This window comes from Pelecanus crispus, chromosome 9 (genome assembly GCF_030463565.1).
Source record: "Pelecanus crispus isolate bPelCri1 chromosome 9, bPelCri1.pri, whole genome shotgun sequence".
In the NCBI taxonomy this organism is placed as follows: domain Eukaryota; kingdom Metazoa; phylum Chordata; class Aves; order Pelecaniformes; family Pelecanidae; genus Pelecanus; species Pelecanus crispus.
The window spans coordinates 41,140,380-41,161,098 of NC_134651.1; the positions used below are offsets into that span (position 1 = coordinate 41,140,380).

The 20,719-nt window shown below is 45.0% G+C and overlaps 2 protein-coding genes across 4 annotated transcripts; one reads left to right on the top strand and one right to left on the bottom strand.

Moving 5' to 3' along the window:
* Window positions 1–79: 79 nt before the first annotated feature.
* On the top strand, window positions 80–10,574 carry INPP5E (inositol polyphosphate-5-phosphatase E). Of its 3 annotated transcripts, none has more exons than XM_075716329.1 (11): window positions 80–1,141; window positions 2,974–3,097; window positions 4,070–4,167; window positions 4,867–4,991; window positions 5,147–5,266; window positions 5,668–5,775; window positions 6,739–6,900; window positions 7,493–7,608; window positions 8,009–8,199; window positions 9,309–9,762; window positions 10,454–10,574. In XM_075716329.1, exons 1-10 carry the CDS (start codon window positions 285–287, stop codon window positions 9,439–9,441), a joined length of 2,034 nt encoding a protein of 677 aa, XP_075572444.1. In that variant the 5' UTR covers window positions 80–284; the 3' UTR covers window positions 9,442–9,762; window positions 10,454–10,574. The 3 variants fall into 3 exon arrangements, with proteins under 3 accessions (XP_075572444.1, XP_009488579.1, XP_075572446.1); XM_009490304.2 differs by having other exon boundaries at window positions 8,063–8,199; XM_075716331.1 differs by lacking the exon at window positions 10,454–10,574 and having other exon boundaries at window positions 9,309–10,099.
* Window positions 10,575–10,899: 325 nt separating this feature from the next.
* PMPCA (peptidase, mitochondrial processing subunit alpha) lies at window positions 10,900–17,602 on the bottom strand. The gene is made up of 13 exons (XM_075716283.1): window positions 17,550–17,602; window positions 17,242–17,444; window positions 16,424–16,503; window positions 15,988–16,070; window positions 15,588–15,682; window positions 15,325–15,425; window positions 14,643–14,906; window positions 14,310–14,402; window positions 13,927–14,045; window positions 13,350–13,440; window positions 13,166–13,228; window positions 12,788–12,932; window positions 10,900–12,449 (listed from the first exon to the last, which is right to left on the bottom strand). Exons 1-13 carry the CDS (start codon window positions 17,600–17,602, stop codon window positions 12,280–12,282), a joined length of 1,560 nt encoding a protein of 519 aa, XP_075572398.1. The 3' UTR covers window positions 10,900–12,279.
* Window positions 17,603–20,719: the final 3,117 nt, after the last annotated feature.

Genomic DNA, 20,719 nt, shown 5'->3' on the forward strand with positions numbered 1-20,719 from the left:
CTTACTGATTAAGGAGCAGAGTTTGCAGCTCAATAACTTTTCATCCTTACGTGTTTCTCTTGGGGAAATCTAGGTATCCCACCTCTTGAAATTTTGCAGACAATGCACCTGCCTACACATATACCTGCCCTTCATTCTCAACTAAAGACTGCGCTGTCTTCAATTTCTACGTCTTTCTGGCTTGGTTAAAGCTCTGTGAACCTACGGGGTAAGCAAGGGAAGGAAACTATGCTGTGAGGAACTTTCCATATGGAGCAGCGTCCATAGCTGGTACCCGGGGGAGAATGAGTACTCCAAATGGATTTCCACAGCACGCAGGGGCCCGTGTTACTCAGAGCACGGAGGGTGGAGCAGTACAGGACCTGCACGCTAAAAAAGCTGGCAAAGCGGCAAAGAAGGAGGCTGGTAGCAATGGGGAGCTTACCTTTGAAGATCCTTCAAGTGTAGGCACCTCTTTAAATGAAACCTTAAAGCTTCTACCAGATGACCTCAAAGCTAATACGAAAATTAAATCGGTCACTCCAAGGCCTCCTCGGAAACCCCGGCTGGAGCGTGCTGCATCTCTGGATGAGAAAAGCTGGAGGAGGTGGAGGCGGTTTAGAACAAGTCAGGAAAGTCTGACTGATCCCAATGAGACAAGTTCCTCAAATGGTTCTCTGCAGGAAGCATCCCTCAGCCCTCCTGTCAGGGGCAGGGCAAGCCCCTGCCATCAGTGCTGCCAGCAGAATTCCTTGCACAGTTCACCAGACACCTCGGAAGCCAGTCCCACGGGGAAGAGCAGAGGAGGCACCTCCGACCTGGGGAAACGAGCCTCCGAGATCTCCAGTGCCTTTGGTGGGCTTCTGCGGGGGAAAGCGTTTGCAGGCGGCAAACCCCGGCTGTCCCAAATAATGCCAGCTCGACCTCTGCCACCCATGGAGCTCAATGTGGCCTCCCACACACTGAGGACAGCTAATAAGATTGACTCAGATTATATGGATTATCGACATTATTCTCAGCACAAGTTTGGGAGGGTAAGCGGCAGCCTGAGCGATACCAGGCTACATGGCAACGGGATGGTATATGATAGCTGCTCCACAGACTCCATGAAATCTACGTTCAGCCTGCTCACTCCCATTCGCTCCAAGGATGTTCGAAGCAGGTATGTCCCCCGGCTTCTCATGGCAAAGTTTGGGATGTGTTAGCAGGGAGCCAGCTGCCCTGCAGAATCCTGCTGGGCAGAGGCAGGGAACTTCAGACTGATCAGTAAAGCACAAAAGTTGTTCTGTGTTGTTTAACCTGCTGTGGAGACTGGAAACAGTTTGAAGATGAAGAGATTAATACAAATACTCTTTATTTGCTCCTTTCAGCTGGGTATTGTTTTTCATAAATGTAAGTTTGATTTTCTGTCAGCTTGCTTGTAATATTTAAGTAATCTGGTTTGAAAGTTAAGAAACGGTAGCTGTGTGTGCTAACAGTTGGGAAAAACTTTTTTTTTTTTAAATCTAAAAGTACATTGGGCTTGAACTGAAATGTTAAATGGCAGGAAAAAACCCCAAATATTTTAGCTTGAAACTATCATGCAGTACATGCAGTACTATCACAATCCTGTAAGGTGCTGAGGGTCCTCTGCAGATGTTGAGCTCATTTGGCTTATGGCAGATCAAATCATGTACTGTGAATGGCTTCCGTGTCCCACAGGAGCTCCTCTGCCCCCACTTTTCCAGGAATCTCTTGAGGAAGAGTGTGATTCCACTCAGATCTCAGCACTTTCTCCTACTCTGGCCCTGACCTCTTGCTCTGGTTGCTCATTTGTCTTCATTCTTAGTTAAGCTTAGGTTATTGAGTGGAGGGAACTGAGGTGGGTATATTAATCGGCTTTCTAGTGTATTGAATCCTCTTCTTGTGTTGGCTGCAGATCTTCTATTTGTGAAGACCTACCAGCACACGGCCCAAACACTGCAACGCGTGTTATTGATAATACCGCAGGTCAGAAAACGTTAAAAGGGAAAGGATAGCGAGTACTCAGCTAAAGGTTGTATGTTGCAGATACACAACGGTCTGCAAGAGCTCGAGGGGAAAATCTGGTCATTGATCCAGAGAGTGGGAGTCAGTGGTACAGGGAAAAATAATTCTGAGAGATAAATTAATGTGTTACTAACTGGTAGAAAAGCCCCAAAGATGGACTGTTACTTGTTTGCCACGAAGGGTTTTCTTTCACTTCCCTCTGCAAAGCTGGAGTCAGGTGAGCAGCTGAGTAAACCAGTGGGTTGTGCAGCATTTGCTGCCACCATGCTGTCATCATTATTTGCAGAGCTTAAGCAAGATTAAAATGCTTATTCAACTTGCAGTCCTTTTGCCAATACCCCTTGCTTTTGTAAGCAGCGTGTTCTTTGGAGAGGCAGGTGGTGTGGGGCAGATCTATCCTTTTTGAACACAATATTTTTTTAGACCTTGCACACGATAAATCGTTTACTTGAAAGCTAATTTGACGAGCTGAATTGAAGGAAGAATGTGAGTTTGAATCCTTGATTAGGAGCAACTTGGTGCCAGAACATTGGGAATGGTGGAGTATTTTCGTGTTTTAAGTAAACTGAGCTGCTTCCAAGATACTCAAATATCAAACCGATTTCTTCATTTGGTGCCTGTGGTAAATACTAGGGGGATTGAAGACTTTGGATGGCTTAAGTCTTCTCACCACAGAACCTGTGCAGCATCAGTCTCATCATCATACTCATGTCCTGGCTTTGAAAAGGCTGGATTATGACAATAGTTTTGTTTTCTTGCATGTGATCCATGAACTCTTTATATGGTTTGGAACTTTATAAGGAACTTCAGGCAAGCAGAACAATATATAAATATTAAATGCTATTTTCTTGAGCTAAAAGTGTGTTCTTGATTAACTCAAGATTCAAGCGTTATAAGTTGGAATAACAACTATCACACTTATCTTCACACATAAAAGATGCTCTTTTATGGGTCTTCTGTTCACAGAAGCTATTTGGAAGGCAGCCTTCTGGCGAATGGTGCCTTACTGGGAGCAGAAGAACTTAGCAAATATTTTCCTGATCGGAATATTGGAATTTTTGTGGCCACCTGGAACATGCAGGGTCAGAAGGTATGTGCACATAAGGTATGCGCAGGTCTTTTGGCAGTGGTAAGGTTACCCCATCTTTAGGGCAAGGACTGGTGCAATATTTTTTTTCTGTTCACAGCTATGTTCCTTGTCAGCCTGAGTTCATAGTCTTTATGAAGTTACAAGGCCCTCTCATGCGTGTTCATAGAATCATAGAATCGTTTAGGTTGGAAAAGACCTTTAAGATCATCCAGTCCAACCATTAACCTAACATTACCAAGTCCACCACTAAACCAATTAAGGGTATAGTAGCAATTTCATGTTTCCTGCCTCGGTGGCTGGATTATTTATAATGAAAGTAAAAACTAGGAATCATTAAGGTTGGAAAGGATCTCTAAGATCATCAGTCCAACCGTCAACCCAACACCACCATGCCCGCTAAACCATGAGAGTCATTGTAATGGGGCTCCTCAGATTCTAGGGGTGAGCTTGCTAGTGCCATTCTGGCTTTTTGTGACAGCTCCGTTACAGTCCGTTGCAGTTAAGGTCATATGAAGATGACTGACAATTTAGTGCTTATGATGAGAACATCTCCGATGAAGGACACAGCCTCCTGCCTACATCTTTACGTAGCGTAGGAATTCAAGATTGATTCTACCAGGTGTCTGAGAAGCTATGCTTGGAAGAACACAGTCAATGCCTGGGGTGTTCAGTAAATAGACTATAAGCTTTGTAAAAAGTAAGCATCACAGGAAATTAGAAACATCATGTTACTGGCCCACTTGTGGAATCTTGGTTACTGCTGGAGCAACAGCAGTTGAAGTTTGCCTTTGGGAAGGAGAGTTTTTAGTATTAATCACTTAACCTATTTTTTGAAGCCTGATTGTTTGCATATGTTGTGGAACTTGTAGTTTAGCCTGGACTTGTCTTGTGCTTTTCTAGTAAATCTTTGCATAACTAATATTGCTATTTTTCTCTCTCTCTCTTTTTTTTTTTTAATTTTAAAAATAATAGGAACTTCCAGTGAATCTGGATGACTTCTTATTACCAACAGATCCTGACTATGCCCAGGACATGTATGTCATTGGGGTTCAAGAAGGCTGTCCAGACAGGTAGCAAAAACAATGTAATGAACCATCCTCTTTTATTGTTAACTAATTATTTTGGTTTTAATTAGTCTGGAAATTGTCTCCATCATATTCTTAATATTGTCAATAAACAACCCATTTAATAAGACTCTGAATTCCATTGCATGAGCACCAGGGAAAATGGGTTTTAGAGGAAAATGTCACAAAAATCTGTAAATATGGAACTTGGTCCTGTTGTCAGGGCAGCTTATAGCAAAACTCCTGTCTGATTTCTGTGGGCATCTTACCGTAGATCTGAGCTGGCTGACAGGCTGGCTGTTAGCGTTAGCAGCCCCATGCTCATTAGTAGTACATTGCTACACATTTCTAGTCTGTCTGAGATTGACCAGCCCTAGAAGGGCAGGTTGAAGCCTCATGCCAGACTCTGCTTTTTTAGGGTATCTTCCCAGCGGGACGCTCTTTTCCTCAGATTTGCAAGCTGCTCAGTGCAGCAGCAGCAATACTCTCTCACCAACATGCAAAGCCTGCTGCATGGCATGTGTGGAGTTACACGTCAAACAGACCAGCCTTCACTGCAGCATCGCTGTGGCAGTGGAGGTTTTGCTTACGCTTACTTGCCGTTCTTTATCAGAGGAATTGCTCTGTTTTCACAGTGCTGATTTCCTTTCCCGGTTATTGTCTCTTGTACTGTCCTTGTGATCTAGCTGTTGTTCTTTCCTGCAGAAGAGAGTGGGAGATCCGCCTGCAAGAGACGCTAGGTCCACACTACGTCATGCTCTACTCTGCTGCACATGGAGTGCTGTACATGTCGGTCTTCATTCGGAGGGACCTGATCTGGTTCTGCTCAGGTGTGTAGTCCAGTAAGAGCTGGAGAGTGGGGAGGTGAAAGGACTGCTGCCATCAGGTGTCTTGTCCTTTTCTCCAGGACTATGCCTCGCCTAACTTTCCTGCTCACTGTCTCTAGAGGCTTTTCAGTAAAAGCAGTTTCTTTTTCTCCTTCCAGAAGTGGAGTATGCCACGGTGACAACTCGAATCGTATCTCAGATCAAAACTAAGGGAGCTCTGGGAATCTGCTTCACATTTTTTGGGACCTCCTTTCTCTTCATCACCTCCCACTTCACATGTGAGACATTTACAAGCTTGTTAGAAGTGTTCTGATAGAGGGAGGAGGAGGGTTGCTTTACAAAGGTAAAAAAGCTGCAGGGGGATAGAGGAGCAGGACAGACTGAAGTCAAAGCTCAGGATTGCTGAGCTGAGAGCAATAAGGGAGGAGGATTTTTCGGTAGCAAACTTGCAAAAGAACTGTGTTTAGAAAAACAGAAATGAACTCTGCACAATTGTGTCCCTTTTTCCACACTTTCTGACATTATTTTTCAGTCTGTATGCTCCCTGGGTCAGTGTGTTATATTTTACATGTGGAAAATCTCTGATGTCCTTTGGAAGCTCTTGTTATAACCAAAAATGGTAATTGAATGAAAATGATGCATATGCATTGTTGGCAGTAATGGGATTTCTGTCTTTCAGCTGGGGACAGTAAGGTGAATGAGAGGAAACTGGACTACAATAAAACCATTCAAGCCCTTACACTTCCCAAAAATGTTCCGGACACAAACCCGTATCGATCCAGTTCTAGTAAGTGTGAAACCATGCTTGTGTGGGAGCCAAAATGAACAGAGTTTATGCATTGTCTTTCGGTCTACACTAAGGAAGAGAGAATGAGAGTGCTAATTTGAGACGGTATAAAAAGAAACCATGGGTCTTTTGTCTGAGGATGGTTATTATTCACATGATTTTTTTTTTTTTAGGTGAGGCATAATTTGGGGGGGAATTTGAGACAAAAAGTTGAAATGGAGGGGGAGAGAAAAAATTCAAAAGGAATTTTCATGTGATGTATTTTTTCTCAGAACAGCAGTAAGATAATTTTGGTGTAACTTTTATCAATATTATGGATTTGTTTTACTTTCCAAGTGTTTTCTAGAACAAGTAGAAATTACTTTATTTCAAAACTTAAGAGAAAGAACATTATTTTAATTTGCATATACACAGGTCAGCATATTGTTTGCCAAATTCTATTATTGTTTCTTAATACTGTGCTGTTAACGTGATGTCTGGATATATAGCTAAGCCCTTTTTCTAGAAACATGAATTTACTCTTTATCTGCAGTGTAGCATTACATTTTTGTGTCCATGCTATTTTTAGGTCCTATAGAAACTTTGGTCTCTTTTCAGCTTTTTCTATGATTTTTTAAAATTTCTGTTCTGTTTTCTTCTGTTTTTTTATTACCACATTCTGTGAAGGTCACAGGCAGGAAACATGCTCAAGTATTATATCTCCTGGTAGTAAAAAGAAAGAATTTATGCCTGTTCCTTGAACATATCTAGCAGCACTCTCAGTAAGCTATGCATCATACAGCTCTCACTTCGAAAGAATTAAGTGAGTTTCGTTTTAATGAGCATTTAGCTACATCATGTACTTTAATTTTCCTCAAAAGTCAAAAGGAGATTCAGGGGAGAAAAGTTTGGGATCTTTTTTTTGCTTTCAGAACTTTTCAGGATGTTTACTTTTATACTGCCACTTCTGGCTTGAATTTGCAGGTGACGTCACAACTCGGTTTGATGAAGTATTCTGGTTTGGTGACTTCAACTTCCGACTCAATAAAGATCGTGAGACTGTGGATTCCATCTTGAACCAGAACCTGGAAACAGACGTGTCCAAGCTACTGGCATATGACCAGCTTACTAGTGAAATGAGCAGGGGTGAGAGACAGCTGTTCTTCTCCCTAGCCACCAGGAACAGAGATATCTACGCACAGAAATAATTACAGCCAAATCCCTACTTCCTAGAGACCTTTCCTGCTTTCTCTTGTTAAGTTCCCTAAAAGAAGTAGTCAGCAGTTGTCAAATACAGTGGCAGTCTGTACAAGGGACTTTTTGCTATAGCATTTCGTTATATATAGTGTAATCTCCCAAGCCGTTTACTGCTCCGTTTCATCTGACTCCTCTATAAACTGGACATCATTCTGTCACAGTGTCTAGGGCATTTAGATTTGAATAGCTAGCATTTGCAAAGCATCGTGAGCTTTCAGTGCAAGGGGAAGTGCGTGCACCAAGTGTTCTTTGTTTAAATAGCCACAGACTAAATAGCCACTGGCTATTTTTTTATCCTCACTTTGTAACAACTTGAGCTTGCTCCCTTTCTAGAGCCCAAGCCCAGGTTTTTCTAGTCATGTATGTACATGGCTGTTGTTTCTAATCAGCATTAGTTAAGCAGTGTTGAATAAATGCAGAAAGTGTGCCGGGTTCTTAGGAAGGAGGAACCTGTTCATGCTGTTCTCCCCTTCCCTTACAGGGTCTATTTTCAAAGGATTCCAAGAGGCTGACATCAATTTCCGTCCTTCCTACAAGTTTGACATAGGAAAGGACAGCTATGACACCACTTCCAAACAGAGGACTCCTTCCTACACGGTAAGAGATGATTTCAGAGCAGCGTGCTGGAAGGGCTGCTCAGCCTCACATCTGCCTCCAAAGGGGATTCTCACCTGCGAGAAAAAGCTGCCTTCCACAGTTGGTCTGCATGAGATACGGTCGTGCTGAGATTTGTTGCTTAATGGGAACAGGGCATGAGGAACTGGTTTGTTGAATCTGTGAGCACAGGGGGAGTTTGGCACAGGCTGCTAATCTTATTTTCCCTGTCTTACATCCTGTTCGAGTGCATTCTCCCCTGCACTCAGAGCTGGGCACAGAACCACTGTTGGGATCAGACACGCATTCTTCATGAATGTATCCCTCTCCAAGACACTTAATTTCACTGACTGGAGCGCGATAAATGAATGGATTTGTTTTGTGAACCAGTGCTTCTTTCCAGGGTGGATGTGCAAAGGGAGTTACCATGAGTCTCCCCTCTCTCTCTGCCTCCCAGGATCGAGTTGTATACCGCAGTCGGTACAGAGACGACATCCACGCCGTCAAGTACTCATCTTGTCCTGTGATCAAAACTTCAGACCATCGGCCTGTATTTGCCCTGTTTCGTGTGAAAGTGAGGCCTGGCAGAGACAAGTTAGTATCCCCTTATGCTACTCTGTATGATTGCACATGGCTCCAGTGGTCCTGAGGATATGCTCCTGTTCAGAGAGTCCCTGAAATAGAGTTAATCCCGAATAGCTCTCTGCAGCCTGTTTGTTTTTTACCCAATATATGTTCTCAGCGCTCAGAGCAGTAAGAGCGCTTAAACCTTGCACTGACATCTGAAATCCCTGCTGCCAGGTCCCCTAATCTTCCTGAGGGAGCTAAACGGAGTCCATTGCAATTGACTGTACATCTGTGTTTCATCTGAGATGCAGCTCTGGTTTTCCTGTCAGCATGGACAGCTTTCCTCTTCTGTTCCTCTTTCCCTCTTTGGGATCAGTGCAGCTTTCTCTCCCCAGTGGTGGCTGCATTTCAAGATAGCTGTATGTCAGTGGAGTATTTTGAGCTCCTCCAAGTTTCTTAATATCCCGCTGTGGGCTGCCATGCTAGTAGAACTCCTTAGAAAATTTGGTTAAGTCACTGACATTTAGGTAGTCTCTTTTCTGTGAGTAGCATGCTCAGGGATTTCAAGACCCAAGTATCTAGAAAATGGTGATTTCTCAAACCACTTGATCAGCAGTGCAATTAGAAATGGGGTTTGTTTGTTGTTGTTTATGGGTATTAAATACCCATTAAATAGAATTATTGCAGAGTCTGTGAAGCTGGGCTGCTATGGTTTCCTTCTGGCCTCCTAGAACAGACCAAGGTAAGAACTGTTGTGCATGAGCCATACCAGCGAATACCCCAAGCTAACAGTAAGCTACTTTAGCTTTTCAAATGAGTGGTTTTTTGGTTTAGGGTCACAAAGAATGTCCTCCATGTATGTCCCTGATGAATGCAGGCATGTTTATGCTTAAATTGAAAGTATATTTGCCTTTTACAACCAGTACTTTCTTCATTTAAATGTATTGTGAAAAACCTTAACTTGTTGCTGTGGAAGAACTTTGTTTTACCCATTTTCTCCCACAGCAGTAGCTGAATGCCTTAAGAAAGTAAAAATCAGGTTTCTGGCCTTTGTTGTATGAACTAGTTGGGACATGTTGAGCAAACAAGAAGAATGTATTTGTGCCCTGATCTAATTGCTTGTGTTTATATTGTAGTATTCCACTTGCTGCAGGGCAGTTTGACAGAGAACTCTATTTAATCGGAATAAAGAGGCGGATTACAAGGGAACTTCAGAAACGGCAAGAGCAAAAGGACCAAAAATCCAGCAGCATATGTAGCGTTTCCTGAGCTGAGAACTCTGCAATGCTTGTTACGAGGTGCCCGGAAGGAGGATTTCAGGCCACGGCAAACTCTGCAGGGAATTGTCTTGTGAAGAATGTCTTAAACCTTATCCTGGATTCATTTGCATGAGCTAATCCATGTAGCTCAAGTGCTTTTGCTGAAGCAAATGAGTCAGTTGTTTAGGACATCCATCCCAACAGATGTAATTGATTTATTTTTAACCATATGGATGCAGTCTCTTGGTTCTAAGCGGACTCCACACAAGGAGCACAGCTTCTGGAATTGGCATGACCGGGTGCAGGGGACCTAAGAAAAGCCTGCAGAAAGGTGAAAATTTTTGTTTGTGTGTTTGATTTGATCTCGTTAGCTTGCATATATTGCGGGGTTTTTTTTCCTCCTTATCTGTAGCCAAGTGTACAGTATTCTGTAAAATGTCTAACAGGGACCAGTTACGGGACTGGGGCAGTTTTGTGTAAGGATGGTGCTCCTGTATTGGGCTTTTTTGGTCCTCTACAGCAAGATCTGTGTGAATGTACTACTGTACATTTGACGTGTAGAAACATTGCCTTTCAATAATTATCCTATAGGCCTTCTGTTACTAAGGGGGTAAATATCAATCTCTCACACCATGTATTTGGCTGCTGAGACTGCTTGAAACAATCCCTTCCTCAACTCACTTCCCCTCCCCAGGGGTGATAAAACACTACCTGCCTTCAGCAGCAGGACACGGGAGTTGAGAACAATGGCCTAAATACAGCTACTGTGTAATGCTTCACCAAAGTGATTAACGTGTCAAGTGAGTACTAGGGAAGTATGCAGAGAAACTGCAGCAAGTCAGATCAGCGCAGTTCCATTACCTCTGATTCCTTTTGGTTTTATTCTTCCAATTCAGTGAACTGTGAATAACTTGCTATTTTTGAAGTAGTGTCGTCTTAAGGCTAAATATACTACATGGACCAGTGTGGCACTGGTAAAGTGTTAAGTACAGCTAATACTTAAAAACTCTTCATGGACACAGATCGGCTGGATCATCGATCACCTTAGTACATAAAACACCGTACAAACAACTCGGAGGAAGTGCTGCTAACTATGCAACCTGTCCAAGACAGAGCTTCTGTTCTGCGGTACAAACATTTATGGCACTGACCTGTCTGTAGCCATCAGGTATTTGGATTTCCTTTCTTTTTAAAGGAATAAAAATAAATTAATGCAATACCTTAAATGAGAACCAGCTCTTATTTGCAGGGTTGACAGAACTAAGAGTTCTTTGACTGCGTGATGCATGCTAACCATTCGGGTGACCTGAAGCATTTGTCTTCAGCTGGAAAAGCGGGACAGATTTCTTTGGGATCGTTTGCATTGAACAAACAAAACACAAACCTACCAGTTCAAGAAACCCAGCCATTAGCTGATGAATTTCAGAACTCGTACTACTTGCTCCAGTCATTTAGAGGTCTTTTTATTTTCTTACAAACATACACAACAACTGAATAGGATTTCCATACTGGGGGTTCCACAAGAAGCAATGCAACCATGTTTTCTTCCAGTTGCATGAGGAAAGGTATGGGGATAAAGCAGGCAATAGCTGCTTCACAGTGTTCTGCTCCCAGTTTGATTGCTCCCTACAATACACATCTAGCCAGTGAAGTGCTGCAGTGCAGCTGCCTACATTTTTAAGCCCGTATGCTAGGGGATTATGTAAATCAAATGGTTTCTTCCTCTCTTTTGGGTCTCCATTTCTTCAGTATGGCAGATGCATGGCACTTTGCTTCATGTCTTTCTGTAACATGGTATCAGTCACTTTCCAGATCATAAGCTTTCTAAATGTTGTCATTTTGTTGATCTTGACTCCTAGCTGAGCGACATCTCTGCGATTGCGAGATTGACAATTACGTTGTCTTTTTGCAAGGCCTTAAGTTCATCTGAGTGACAGTGAAGAAAGTAGGTATGAGTTATGAAGCAGCAGCAACTCCTTTAATAATTTTGTTTGTATACTAACTCTGGAGTAAAAGAACTTTTATTCTTTAGCATAGTTCACTTGCAAGTGAAAAACCTGAAGAATAGGCTTGCTTTCATTCTAGTGTCCATGTAGCATTATGCATAGCATCTTTCTGGATGAACTCCACAGAAACTTAGTTAGGCCATAAGTCTACTTTCCTTTGAGCTCTAGCAAAATTATGAAGTTATTTCCAGACATGTGACTTGTAGTAGTACTACAGATGGTAAATTACACTGATGAAATGGATCCATGATGCTTGTAACAAAACCTGGACTGCAGGAAACTTGTTGCCTAACTTCATGTGGGTAATAACTAATATTTTCCTGCTTCAGTTTGCCCAAGTCTTTTGTTCACCTTGGTAACAGCTATAAATACTCTTTGAATTAAGATATGTAAGCCAAGCTCTTTAACATGCCACCACATTCCTCCAGAAGGGCACACACCACAGCCTCCAGTGTGACAGCCCCACTTCTACTGCTGATGTGATTAAGCGGTAACACACAGCAATGACTTACTTTTCTCAGATACATGCTTTCAGTTGTAGTGATGAATGTTTTGGCTTGCTATGTTCTCCCCAGTGCCAAGAGAAGGCTGTATACACCCATTTTCTCTTGTAACCTACTCAGAGGGTCAAAGTACTCATCCAGAGCCAGCGTGGGCCTTTAAGCCCAACATAATGAGCTCTTCACAGTCCAGCGTTCTGAAGCAGCTTTGTTCAGCTGTAGCATAGCTCCATATTTGCACAGTATGCCTGGAAAGATGGGGGGGAGGGCTTGCAGCAATATTATAATCTCAAAAACATTAAAAAAAGAAGCAAGTCTGTCAGACATGCAGAATGCACTGCTTTATCGAAAGAGCCGGTACATCCGCGGGAGTCGCCCATCCTTACTGGAAAGAGCTGCCTGGATGTGTTCGTAAGTGGGCAAATCTGTTAAGTCACCCAGTGCAGCCACAGCTGGTTTTTTATGAAGCATCTTAGTGACTACTCTCTTGATATCAGTAGATTTCACCTGACCTGCAGAAAAAAAAAAAAGCCAGAGTAGTGACAACTACATTCTAAATAGCATGAAGGCAGCTTTAATGATGCCGAGTCAGACCCTGTGCTCAGAAAACCAATCACAAACTGTAGGCCTTCTCTACCATGCTTCTGTTTTTTCCTTCCTTCTGACAAAAGCAAGCATTGTGCTAGCTTGCAAGCAATTGAGAAGATCAGTTTGAAATACCTGTCTGTAGTATTTATGCCCCCAGGCTTTCTAAGGCAATTAATCTGTGCTACAAGAATACGTTGTAAGTTGCCCTGCCCCAGCTGTACCAACAATTCAGTCAAAGCAAGAAAAGGCAATGTCTACTCACTGATCAGGGCACAGAGCTCATGAGGTAGCTTCCTTGTGTTTGTTGCCAACACTTGCCTTCCCACATCTTCAAAGATAACTGGCCGAGACTCAAGGTTCATCATGAGCATGGACTTCAGCTGTGTCTTTGCTCGCTCAAGTTCTACCTGAAAATGAGCAGCAGATACAAACACATTCAAAAAAGTCTGGCCACTGCTCTCTAATACCAGATGCCACGTAAGAGTACTGCAAACACCTCCCTCTTTGTGAAGGTGTTGCTAAAGTTACTATATTCTTTTACAGAAATACGTAGCACATGTATCTACAAAAATTCATTCTAGCAAGGGCAGTGCAATGTATTATTTCAGCTCAAAGACCATCTGCAAGTTAGGCTGCTGACCTCTCCTACTGCTCCTGCCATTAGAATGAATTCTCTTGTGATGATTTCTACCATCTCTCGAACCTAGGAAAAAACAGATAATTGAAAGAAGATTAGAACAATGCTTATTCTGTTAACATTGTCTGGTAATAAGTGATGTGATTACTTTTTAAGGATACCTGTCTTTGAATACAGGACTATATACCTGTTTTGGATCTGCACTGGCATGTATACACAGGAGACCTGTATCCTCATAACTGTGGTGGTAAGAGGTTGCATTATACATCCAGTGGTGCCTGTGAGTATACAAACAGTATTTAAAAAATTAAAAAACAGAATTAAAATGTAAAAATTAAACAAACATGGACAGTGAGTCCCCTCCTAGTGCATTTTCAGGATTCTTAGTAGTGCCAATGACAATTGTCAATCCCTGCCTCTGACAATGTCTGCAGGTGCCATCTACTTCCTTCTCTCCACTTGCACCCTTGAGACAAAACGCAGAGCGATACAGAGCAGCGTTACTGGTATCTACTGCCAATTCTGTTAATATCCCCTGATCAAAGGATGGATTGGGCAAGAGGAGGAAGACAGGACTCCTGGTCACTTCTGCCCTTTACTTTCACCCTCTGAAAATGCCCACTGACAAATCAGTCCCGCATGTTTCAAGCAGAATAAGCTGATGTAAAACCTGGGGGTGTTGGCTTTCAAAAGATGAAGCCTTCCATGTGAACCTGCTAGGGAAGACCCTTTCTGCTGCCCCTTAAACAGGAAGGCAAACCAACCTGTTGAGCACATTGAGGTACAGTCGGGTGAACATGCCCTTGCCAGGCCCTCCAGCTGAAAAAGAGCCACCACCTCCCATCATCATGTTTAATACTGCGAAGGGAATGAAATCTTCCTCCTGAATTACAAGAAGAAATTCAGTCAGCTAATAGCAGAGCTCTCCAGGGTCTGGGATGAGTAAAGAGGGGGAAAAATTCAGAAAAAAACACGGCACAAGAAGAGCGTAAAGGTCAGTGCCTTCATCAAACTGTCAGTGAAAAAGCTGCTCGTCTGTATGCGGAGCAACAGCAGCAAGAGTGCCAATGTTTATGTAATGAGATAGTATTCTGGGATTCTTCAAGTACAGGGCACCCAAAACAAAGGATTTTAGGTTAATACTTACTAAAAATGAGCAGCTTTCTAACCCAATCATGATGTGGGTAAGCTCTGGGATGGGAGTAGGGCCCAGACTCACATCCGACATATCTTTTTCAACCTGTGGGAATGGCAGACAAATTATTAGGACTGATTTTCACCTCTGTTGTATCCAGCTTGATACATTCCCAATAATTAACCTGTCACCCAAACAATGGCTGTCACAGCCAGTTTTGGCTCATGTTCGTGAAGAGTATGCAATTTTAGAAAAGCAAAGCCTACAGAGAAATCGGCTCAAGTCCAGAATCTGCACCTCCAACAGAGAGGAAGAGGCACGATGCCACCTCCACCTTCCTTTTACCTTGACAATGCCTCCTGTGTACTGAGCCACAGATCTATCCACATCCTTGGTCTGCTCGCTGCCCCACACCGGCTCCACTCCAAGCAGATATTTCTTCGCACACTCCACTAACTGCTCGTGCTCGATTCCCACCCCAGCAAGCACCATCCTGTCTGGTGTATAGTAGTTGCGCAGGTACGAATGCAGGACTTCTCGATCAATTTTGTCAGTATTTTCCACTGGGCAGAACCTATTCAGTCCAACTGTATTTTCTCTGTAGGCTGCCTAAAAGGAAACAGCTACGTTACAGTAACAAATGTTGCTTCAGCCCCCTCCATCTAAACCTTTTCTTTCTGTTTTAGAGTTATGCCTACCTGTTTGAATCATTTAAGAGAGGGAAGGCTGAGCGTTATTTCACTAATGTTAGCGTAACTCAACAATGTGTTGTCACCCATGTCAATAAAGATAAATTATAGATGGTTTTAGTTCAGGTTAAAATCTTTCACGTGTGTCGAATGTAGGATTTCAAAGGGAAGGGACAGAAAAATTCTCCCTCTCACCACTGAAATCTAATTGAATAACAGAAAAATCTGTTTTCAGAATAGTCTAAAAGAAACCCTTAAGTTGAGGAAAAACTGAGGAAGAGAACGCAGCATGTCTCATACAGGGGACTGCAGGCAAGGTAGACTTTTCAGTGTTTTACCGCATGGATCATTTCTGTGAGGAGAGGCTCTGGATCAGGTCTCATATTCAAGTCTTCAAGCTCAAACCGTATAGCTGCCCGAGTCATCTCGATTTCTTCATCTGCAGTAAGAGAGAAAGCAAGAGATCACCACCACCACGCAAAATACCCAATTGCTACATGATAACTTCTTGATGAGTACAACTTAATGAAGAATTCTGAAATCTAATAGCAAGTCAAGCATTGGGAATCTTTTTTTGAGACAGAGACTTATGTTCCCAGACCTGATAACCTGGGCTGTAACGCTACATCAGCCAGCAAGTTGACCACTGTGTCCAGGCCTTTGGCATCAGCAGAAACAGCGTACATTATGGTGTCCCTGCAACACAAGCAGAGGGGTTCTGCACTGAGAAGTCACATCTATGATCATTCAGTAAACGTGCATCAGGAAATCACAGATAAAGCTGCTTGACCATTATCACTAAATGCTTTCAAAAGGAAATGGAACTGACTTTTATAACCCTTCCAGGTTCACTTTTGTAGCTTCTTAGCAGTTGCCACAAATGGATTTCTGCTGCTTAGAAGCAAAAAGTAGCTTTTACTGTCACACACCAGAAAAAGCAACTCAAGCTACTGTCAGCGCTACAACCACTCAGGTAACAGCACAGAGAAAGAGCAGCATACCTCGATGCCTGGCAGTCACAAATGCCCCCGTGCTTTTCTAAGGTGAGGAGAATTTCATCTTTGCTGCCAAACTGAGCTGTGGACTAAGAAAGAAGATAACTGTGTTATGAATTAGTAAAGCTGTAACTGTTTATAATCCTTCAGTGTAGCCCAGAACAAGCATCATCATCTACATTCTTTAAGTCAAATGGTTTGCTAAATACTCACTAACCTTGGAGATGAAAGCAGAACAGACTTTCAAAATATAATTACAGTCGCAATAATTAACAAGGAATACCATCACTATTTATTTAAAGAGATCAAACCCATTGTGCCACTGCGAGGAGCAGGCCCTGCCCTCAGCCGCTCTCTCACGCTTCCCCCAGTTGCTCGCTGCTGTGTAGATTTATGGTGTTTGCCACAGACTCTGGGATCCCACTACAAGTACGGTACTCACAGAGAAGGCCAGCTTTTCCAAGAAGTGAGAGATGCCACTGAGATATTTCGCTTCATGTCTTGATCCCGAATTTATAAGAACTAGTGTTAAGAAGAGAAAAAATCAGCATGACTTTTACCCACCCTGGGTCCTTACACACATGTCAGGCTCCCGGGAGAGGTGAAGTGTCACTGCCGCATCCCTGGCCATCATAGAATCATTTAGGTTGGGAAAGACCTTTAAGATCATCCAGTCCAACCATTAACCTAACACTACCAAGTCCACCACTAAACCAGTTAAGGGTAGAGTAATAATTAGTTTCATGTTTCCTGGCTTGGTAGCTGGATTATTTTTTAATGAAAGTAAAAACTAGCAATCACTAAGGTTGGAAAGGATCTCTAAGATCATCAGTCCAACCATCAACACAACCATGCCCACTAAACCATGTCCCAAAGTACCCCGTCTGCCCATTTTCTGAACACTTCCAGGGATGGTGACTCCCCCACCTCTCTGGGCAGCCTGTTCCAATGCTTGACTACCCTTTCCATGAAGAAATTTTTCCAAACATCCAATCTAAACCTCCCCTGACGCAGCTTGATGCCATTTGCTCTTGTCCTATCGCTTGTTACTTGGGAGAAGAAACCAACACCCCCCTCACTACACCCTCCTGTCAGGCAGCTGTAGAGAGCGATCAGGTCTCCCCTCAGCCTCCTCTTCTCCAGGCTGAACACCCCCAGTTCCCTCACCCGCTCCTCATCAGACCGGTGCTCCGGGCCAGGGCAGTGGCAGGGCCCGGTGCCGCCCCCCGGCTCCCTCCCGTGCCGGCCGCGGGTACTCACGGCCCACGGTGCAGAACTGCCCGAACTTGTTCTGCGAGGCGACGCGCAGCCCGTTCTCCAGCACCGTCACCCGCGTCTCGAACCGCTCCCGGCCTTCGACCGCCGCGAAAACCGCCTTGGGCACGCCGGGCAGCGGGCAGGTCAGCGACACGCTGGGGTAGGCGCCGCCGCCGCTGTAGCTGCGGCCGGCCGCCAGCCCGCACCTGCAGGACAGCGGGAGCCGTCGTCAGGGAGGCCGGGAGCCCCGGCAGCACCCCCTCACCCGCCCCGCCTCCATTCCCCCCGCGGGCCACGGAGGGAGCGCTTACCGCCGGGCCGGGCCCCAGGCGCCCCGCCGCAGCCACGCTATGGCGGCCGCCATCTTGCCGCCACCGGGGAGCCGCGCTGCCGCCCGGCGCGGGGTCAGGCGCGTGCGGGGTCAGGCGACACTGCGCAGCCGCGCTGACCCCCGGGACTGGCTGGGCGGGGAAAGGGGCGGGGCTGAGCCGCCTCGGGGAGGCGGGACTCGGTGGTGAGGCCGCGATTGGATGAGGTTGTGGTGGCCGCTCGCTAATTGGTCCGTTCTGAGGGGAGGCGGGGCCCGCTCTGAGGCGAGGCCCCGCCCCGCGGGCGGTGGCTGCCCGGGCCGCGGAGGGGGCTGAGGCCATGGCGGCGGGGGGGCTGCCGGCGGCGGGCCCGGCCGAGCCCAACCCCTTCTCCTTCCACGAGTTCGTCCGCAGCAAGGCCCGGAGCGGCGAGGAGGCGGGCGGCGCCCCCCAGGTAGGGCCCGGGCGGGGGCGCGGCTCGGCCCCGCCGCGCTGAGGCGCCTGTCCCGCGCCCACCTCAGCCCCTCTGCTCCGCTCTCCCCTCCGCAGGCAGCGCGGCCCGGCCCGAGCCTCGGCCCCCTCTTATTCCCGGATCCGGTACCGCCCGCGGAGGCGGATGAGGACGAGGAGGAGGAATGGAGCGGCAGCTACCAGCCCTTGGCCGTGGAGCAGGCCCATCTCGCCGCCGCGGGCCCCGCCTCGCCCTCCGCCGGCTCCTTCTTCTGCGAGGGTGCGGGGCTGGCAGGCAGCGAGCACCCGGGCGCGGCCTCCCTCGGAGCCCCCCCGGGGCCGGGTTGTCGCTCCCTGCGGCAGCCCAGCTACGAGGAGGTGAGCACCTCGGCTGTCCTCCCGGCACCTTTCTCAGGGCGGACACAAACCCTGCCTGCGGGTTCCGTCTTCTGTCAAGCGAGCTCTGAGCTGAGCATCGGGGTTGTTACAGAAACTTGGTGTCAGCCTCCAGTGTTGCTAAAGCGTGCTGCCAGCAAGCTGCGTGATAATAGCAGCTTGTTCTTAGAGATGCTTGCAGAAGAGAAGTTAGTCTGCAAGTCTGCTCTACAGCATGATTCAGATTCGGTACCTTGTCTGTCCTACTCCTTTTGGCATGACCTAGGCGACTTCCTTACGCTCTTCCCCTTGAGGTCATCTTAATTTAGAACTAACAGCGTTTGAGTAGTCACATCTGCACTGGTTGCTTGGTGCCACATGTCTGTGCCCCACAGGGTTAGTGAAGTTAAATGGTTTTGAGAGGGGAAAACTACATGCGAAAGTAAGCTTGAGCATAATAGAAAGTGCGAGACTTTCCAGCAGTAGAGTTAGAGCTGAATATTTCTTCTGGTACTGGTCTTGGAATGTTGGTAGTGTTGTGAAACTACACCCTCATTTCTAACGAGAATTTTTATTTTTTAGCTAAAAGAAGAGAATGCCAGTTTGAGAAGCAAGATCAACAAGCTTCAGATTTTCTCTGAAACTCAAGCAGACAAGTGCGTAAGCCACACTATGGGGGAAACTAACCACATAAGCAAGGAGTTGTCTTAGAAGAGGTGCTCACTGGAAACAGTCAACATCTTTAAAGAAGAAAAATGTAGTTGAAATCTAAGCTATTTATTAAAAAGCTTTAACAAAGCTGGTTTTCTTATTGAAAATGGCTTGGAAAGTAAGTAGCAAGCTGACGTCTGACAGGTGTGCTTGTGTGGCTTACGCTTTATGCAGTTTAGGTGGTTAGTGTAGGGCTTGACAGGATGCATTTCATAAAGCTTCAGATTAACAAAATAATGAATCTTAGTCTCTCTCCTTTGCAGCAACAAAAGCATTTTTATTTTTGCTGGTGAGCAACTTGATATTGGGAGACTTGAATTTTCTGAGGTTAAACAACCTGGTGACTGATCTAGAGTGGCAATTTCTTAAGTTCCCACGTGAATCCTCTGTGCTCTGCTGCTCCTCGCAGTGAGGCAGCTTGTACTTCCATGGTGATGGGGTAACCATTTGTTTCAGAATTACCCTCATCTAGACTGATTGTTAACAGCCGTGTTTTCTGTACGGCCTTTCTGCATTCAGCTGCATAGTTCCCATTCATGCTAGTAGACGTTGAACAAAGAAACCCCCTGAGCCACAGCCTAGAAGTGTACTTGTGTGGGAAGACTTAATTTTTCTTAGAACGAAAGAATGAGTTTCTTGATCCTTCCCTAGAATTTTCTTACTAAGGTGTTAAATGCTACAAGCGCTTACTGAACATTGTCTCTTGTTTTTTTTAAGGATGAGGAAGCTTGAAAGAAAGCTTGAGGAAAACAAAATTAAAGAAGAAAAAGAAGCACAGGATTTAGAAGCAATGGTGCAGCACGTGGAACAAAATCTCCAGCTGATGACTGTAAGTGTTGGCGTTTGCCATGTAGCAGAAGCTTGTTCGCAGTTGGAACTGCGTAGTTCCATACCTTTTCCTTCCTCCCCCAGGGAAGTGCTCCCACATGAGCACTAAACAGCTCTGACACGGGTTCAGATTCTTCCCTTATAATAAGACTGTGTCCCAGTCTAGAACTCCTTTCATTACCTAGAGTAAGAGAGGTCTTTGCAGAAGGCTGCAAAAAAGCAATTGAGGGTGTCGATGAATCTGAAAATGGTATTTCTGCAAAGACCTCCTATATGACCCAAGAGCCATTTTTCCTGCTTGCTTATTTATATTGAATACCTTTTCCTATTGTCCATGGAAAAAAAAAAAAATGGCTGGAGGTGATGGACTGCACCTGAAGATATCTGAAAGGAAAAATGGGGAGGGGAGGAAACAGCTGATCAGACATGACCTGGGGCATTATCCCCATCTTGTAAAGCATTTGGAACAAGAGGTGGTATAACACAAACCGTATCACTTCAAATTCTATGCTGGAATCATGCATTCCTACGTAGCTCAAACTGCCTGCTATGTTTTAAGCACTGCTGTGGTATAAATAATCTTTATTCTATTTCAGAAACGGGCTGTTAAAGCAGAAAACAGTGCTGCAAAACTGAAACAGGAAAATGTGTTACTTCAGGTACGAAGCAGTATTCTTAAGGCCTTGCTGAATGTAGTGGGGCTGAAAACATACAGCCTGAAATTGAGCCTATAAAAAGGATATCGAAAATTTTTAACTACGCCTCACTTTTCCTAGCAAACGCTACAGAAGACATTCTAGAGTAGAACA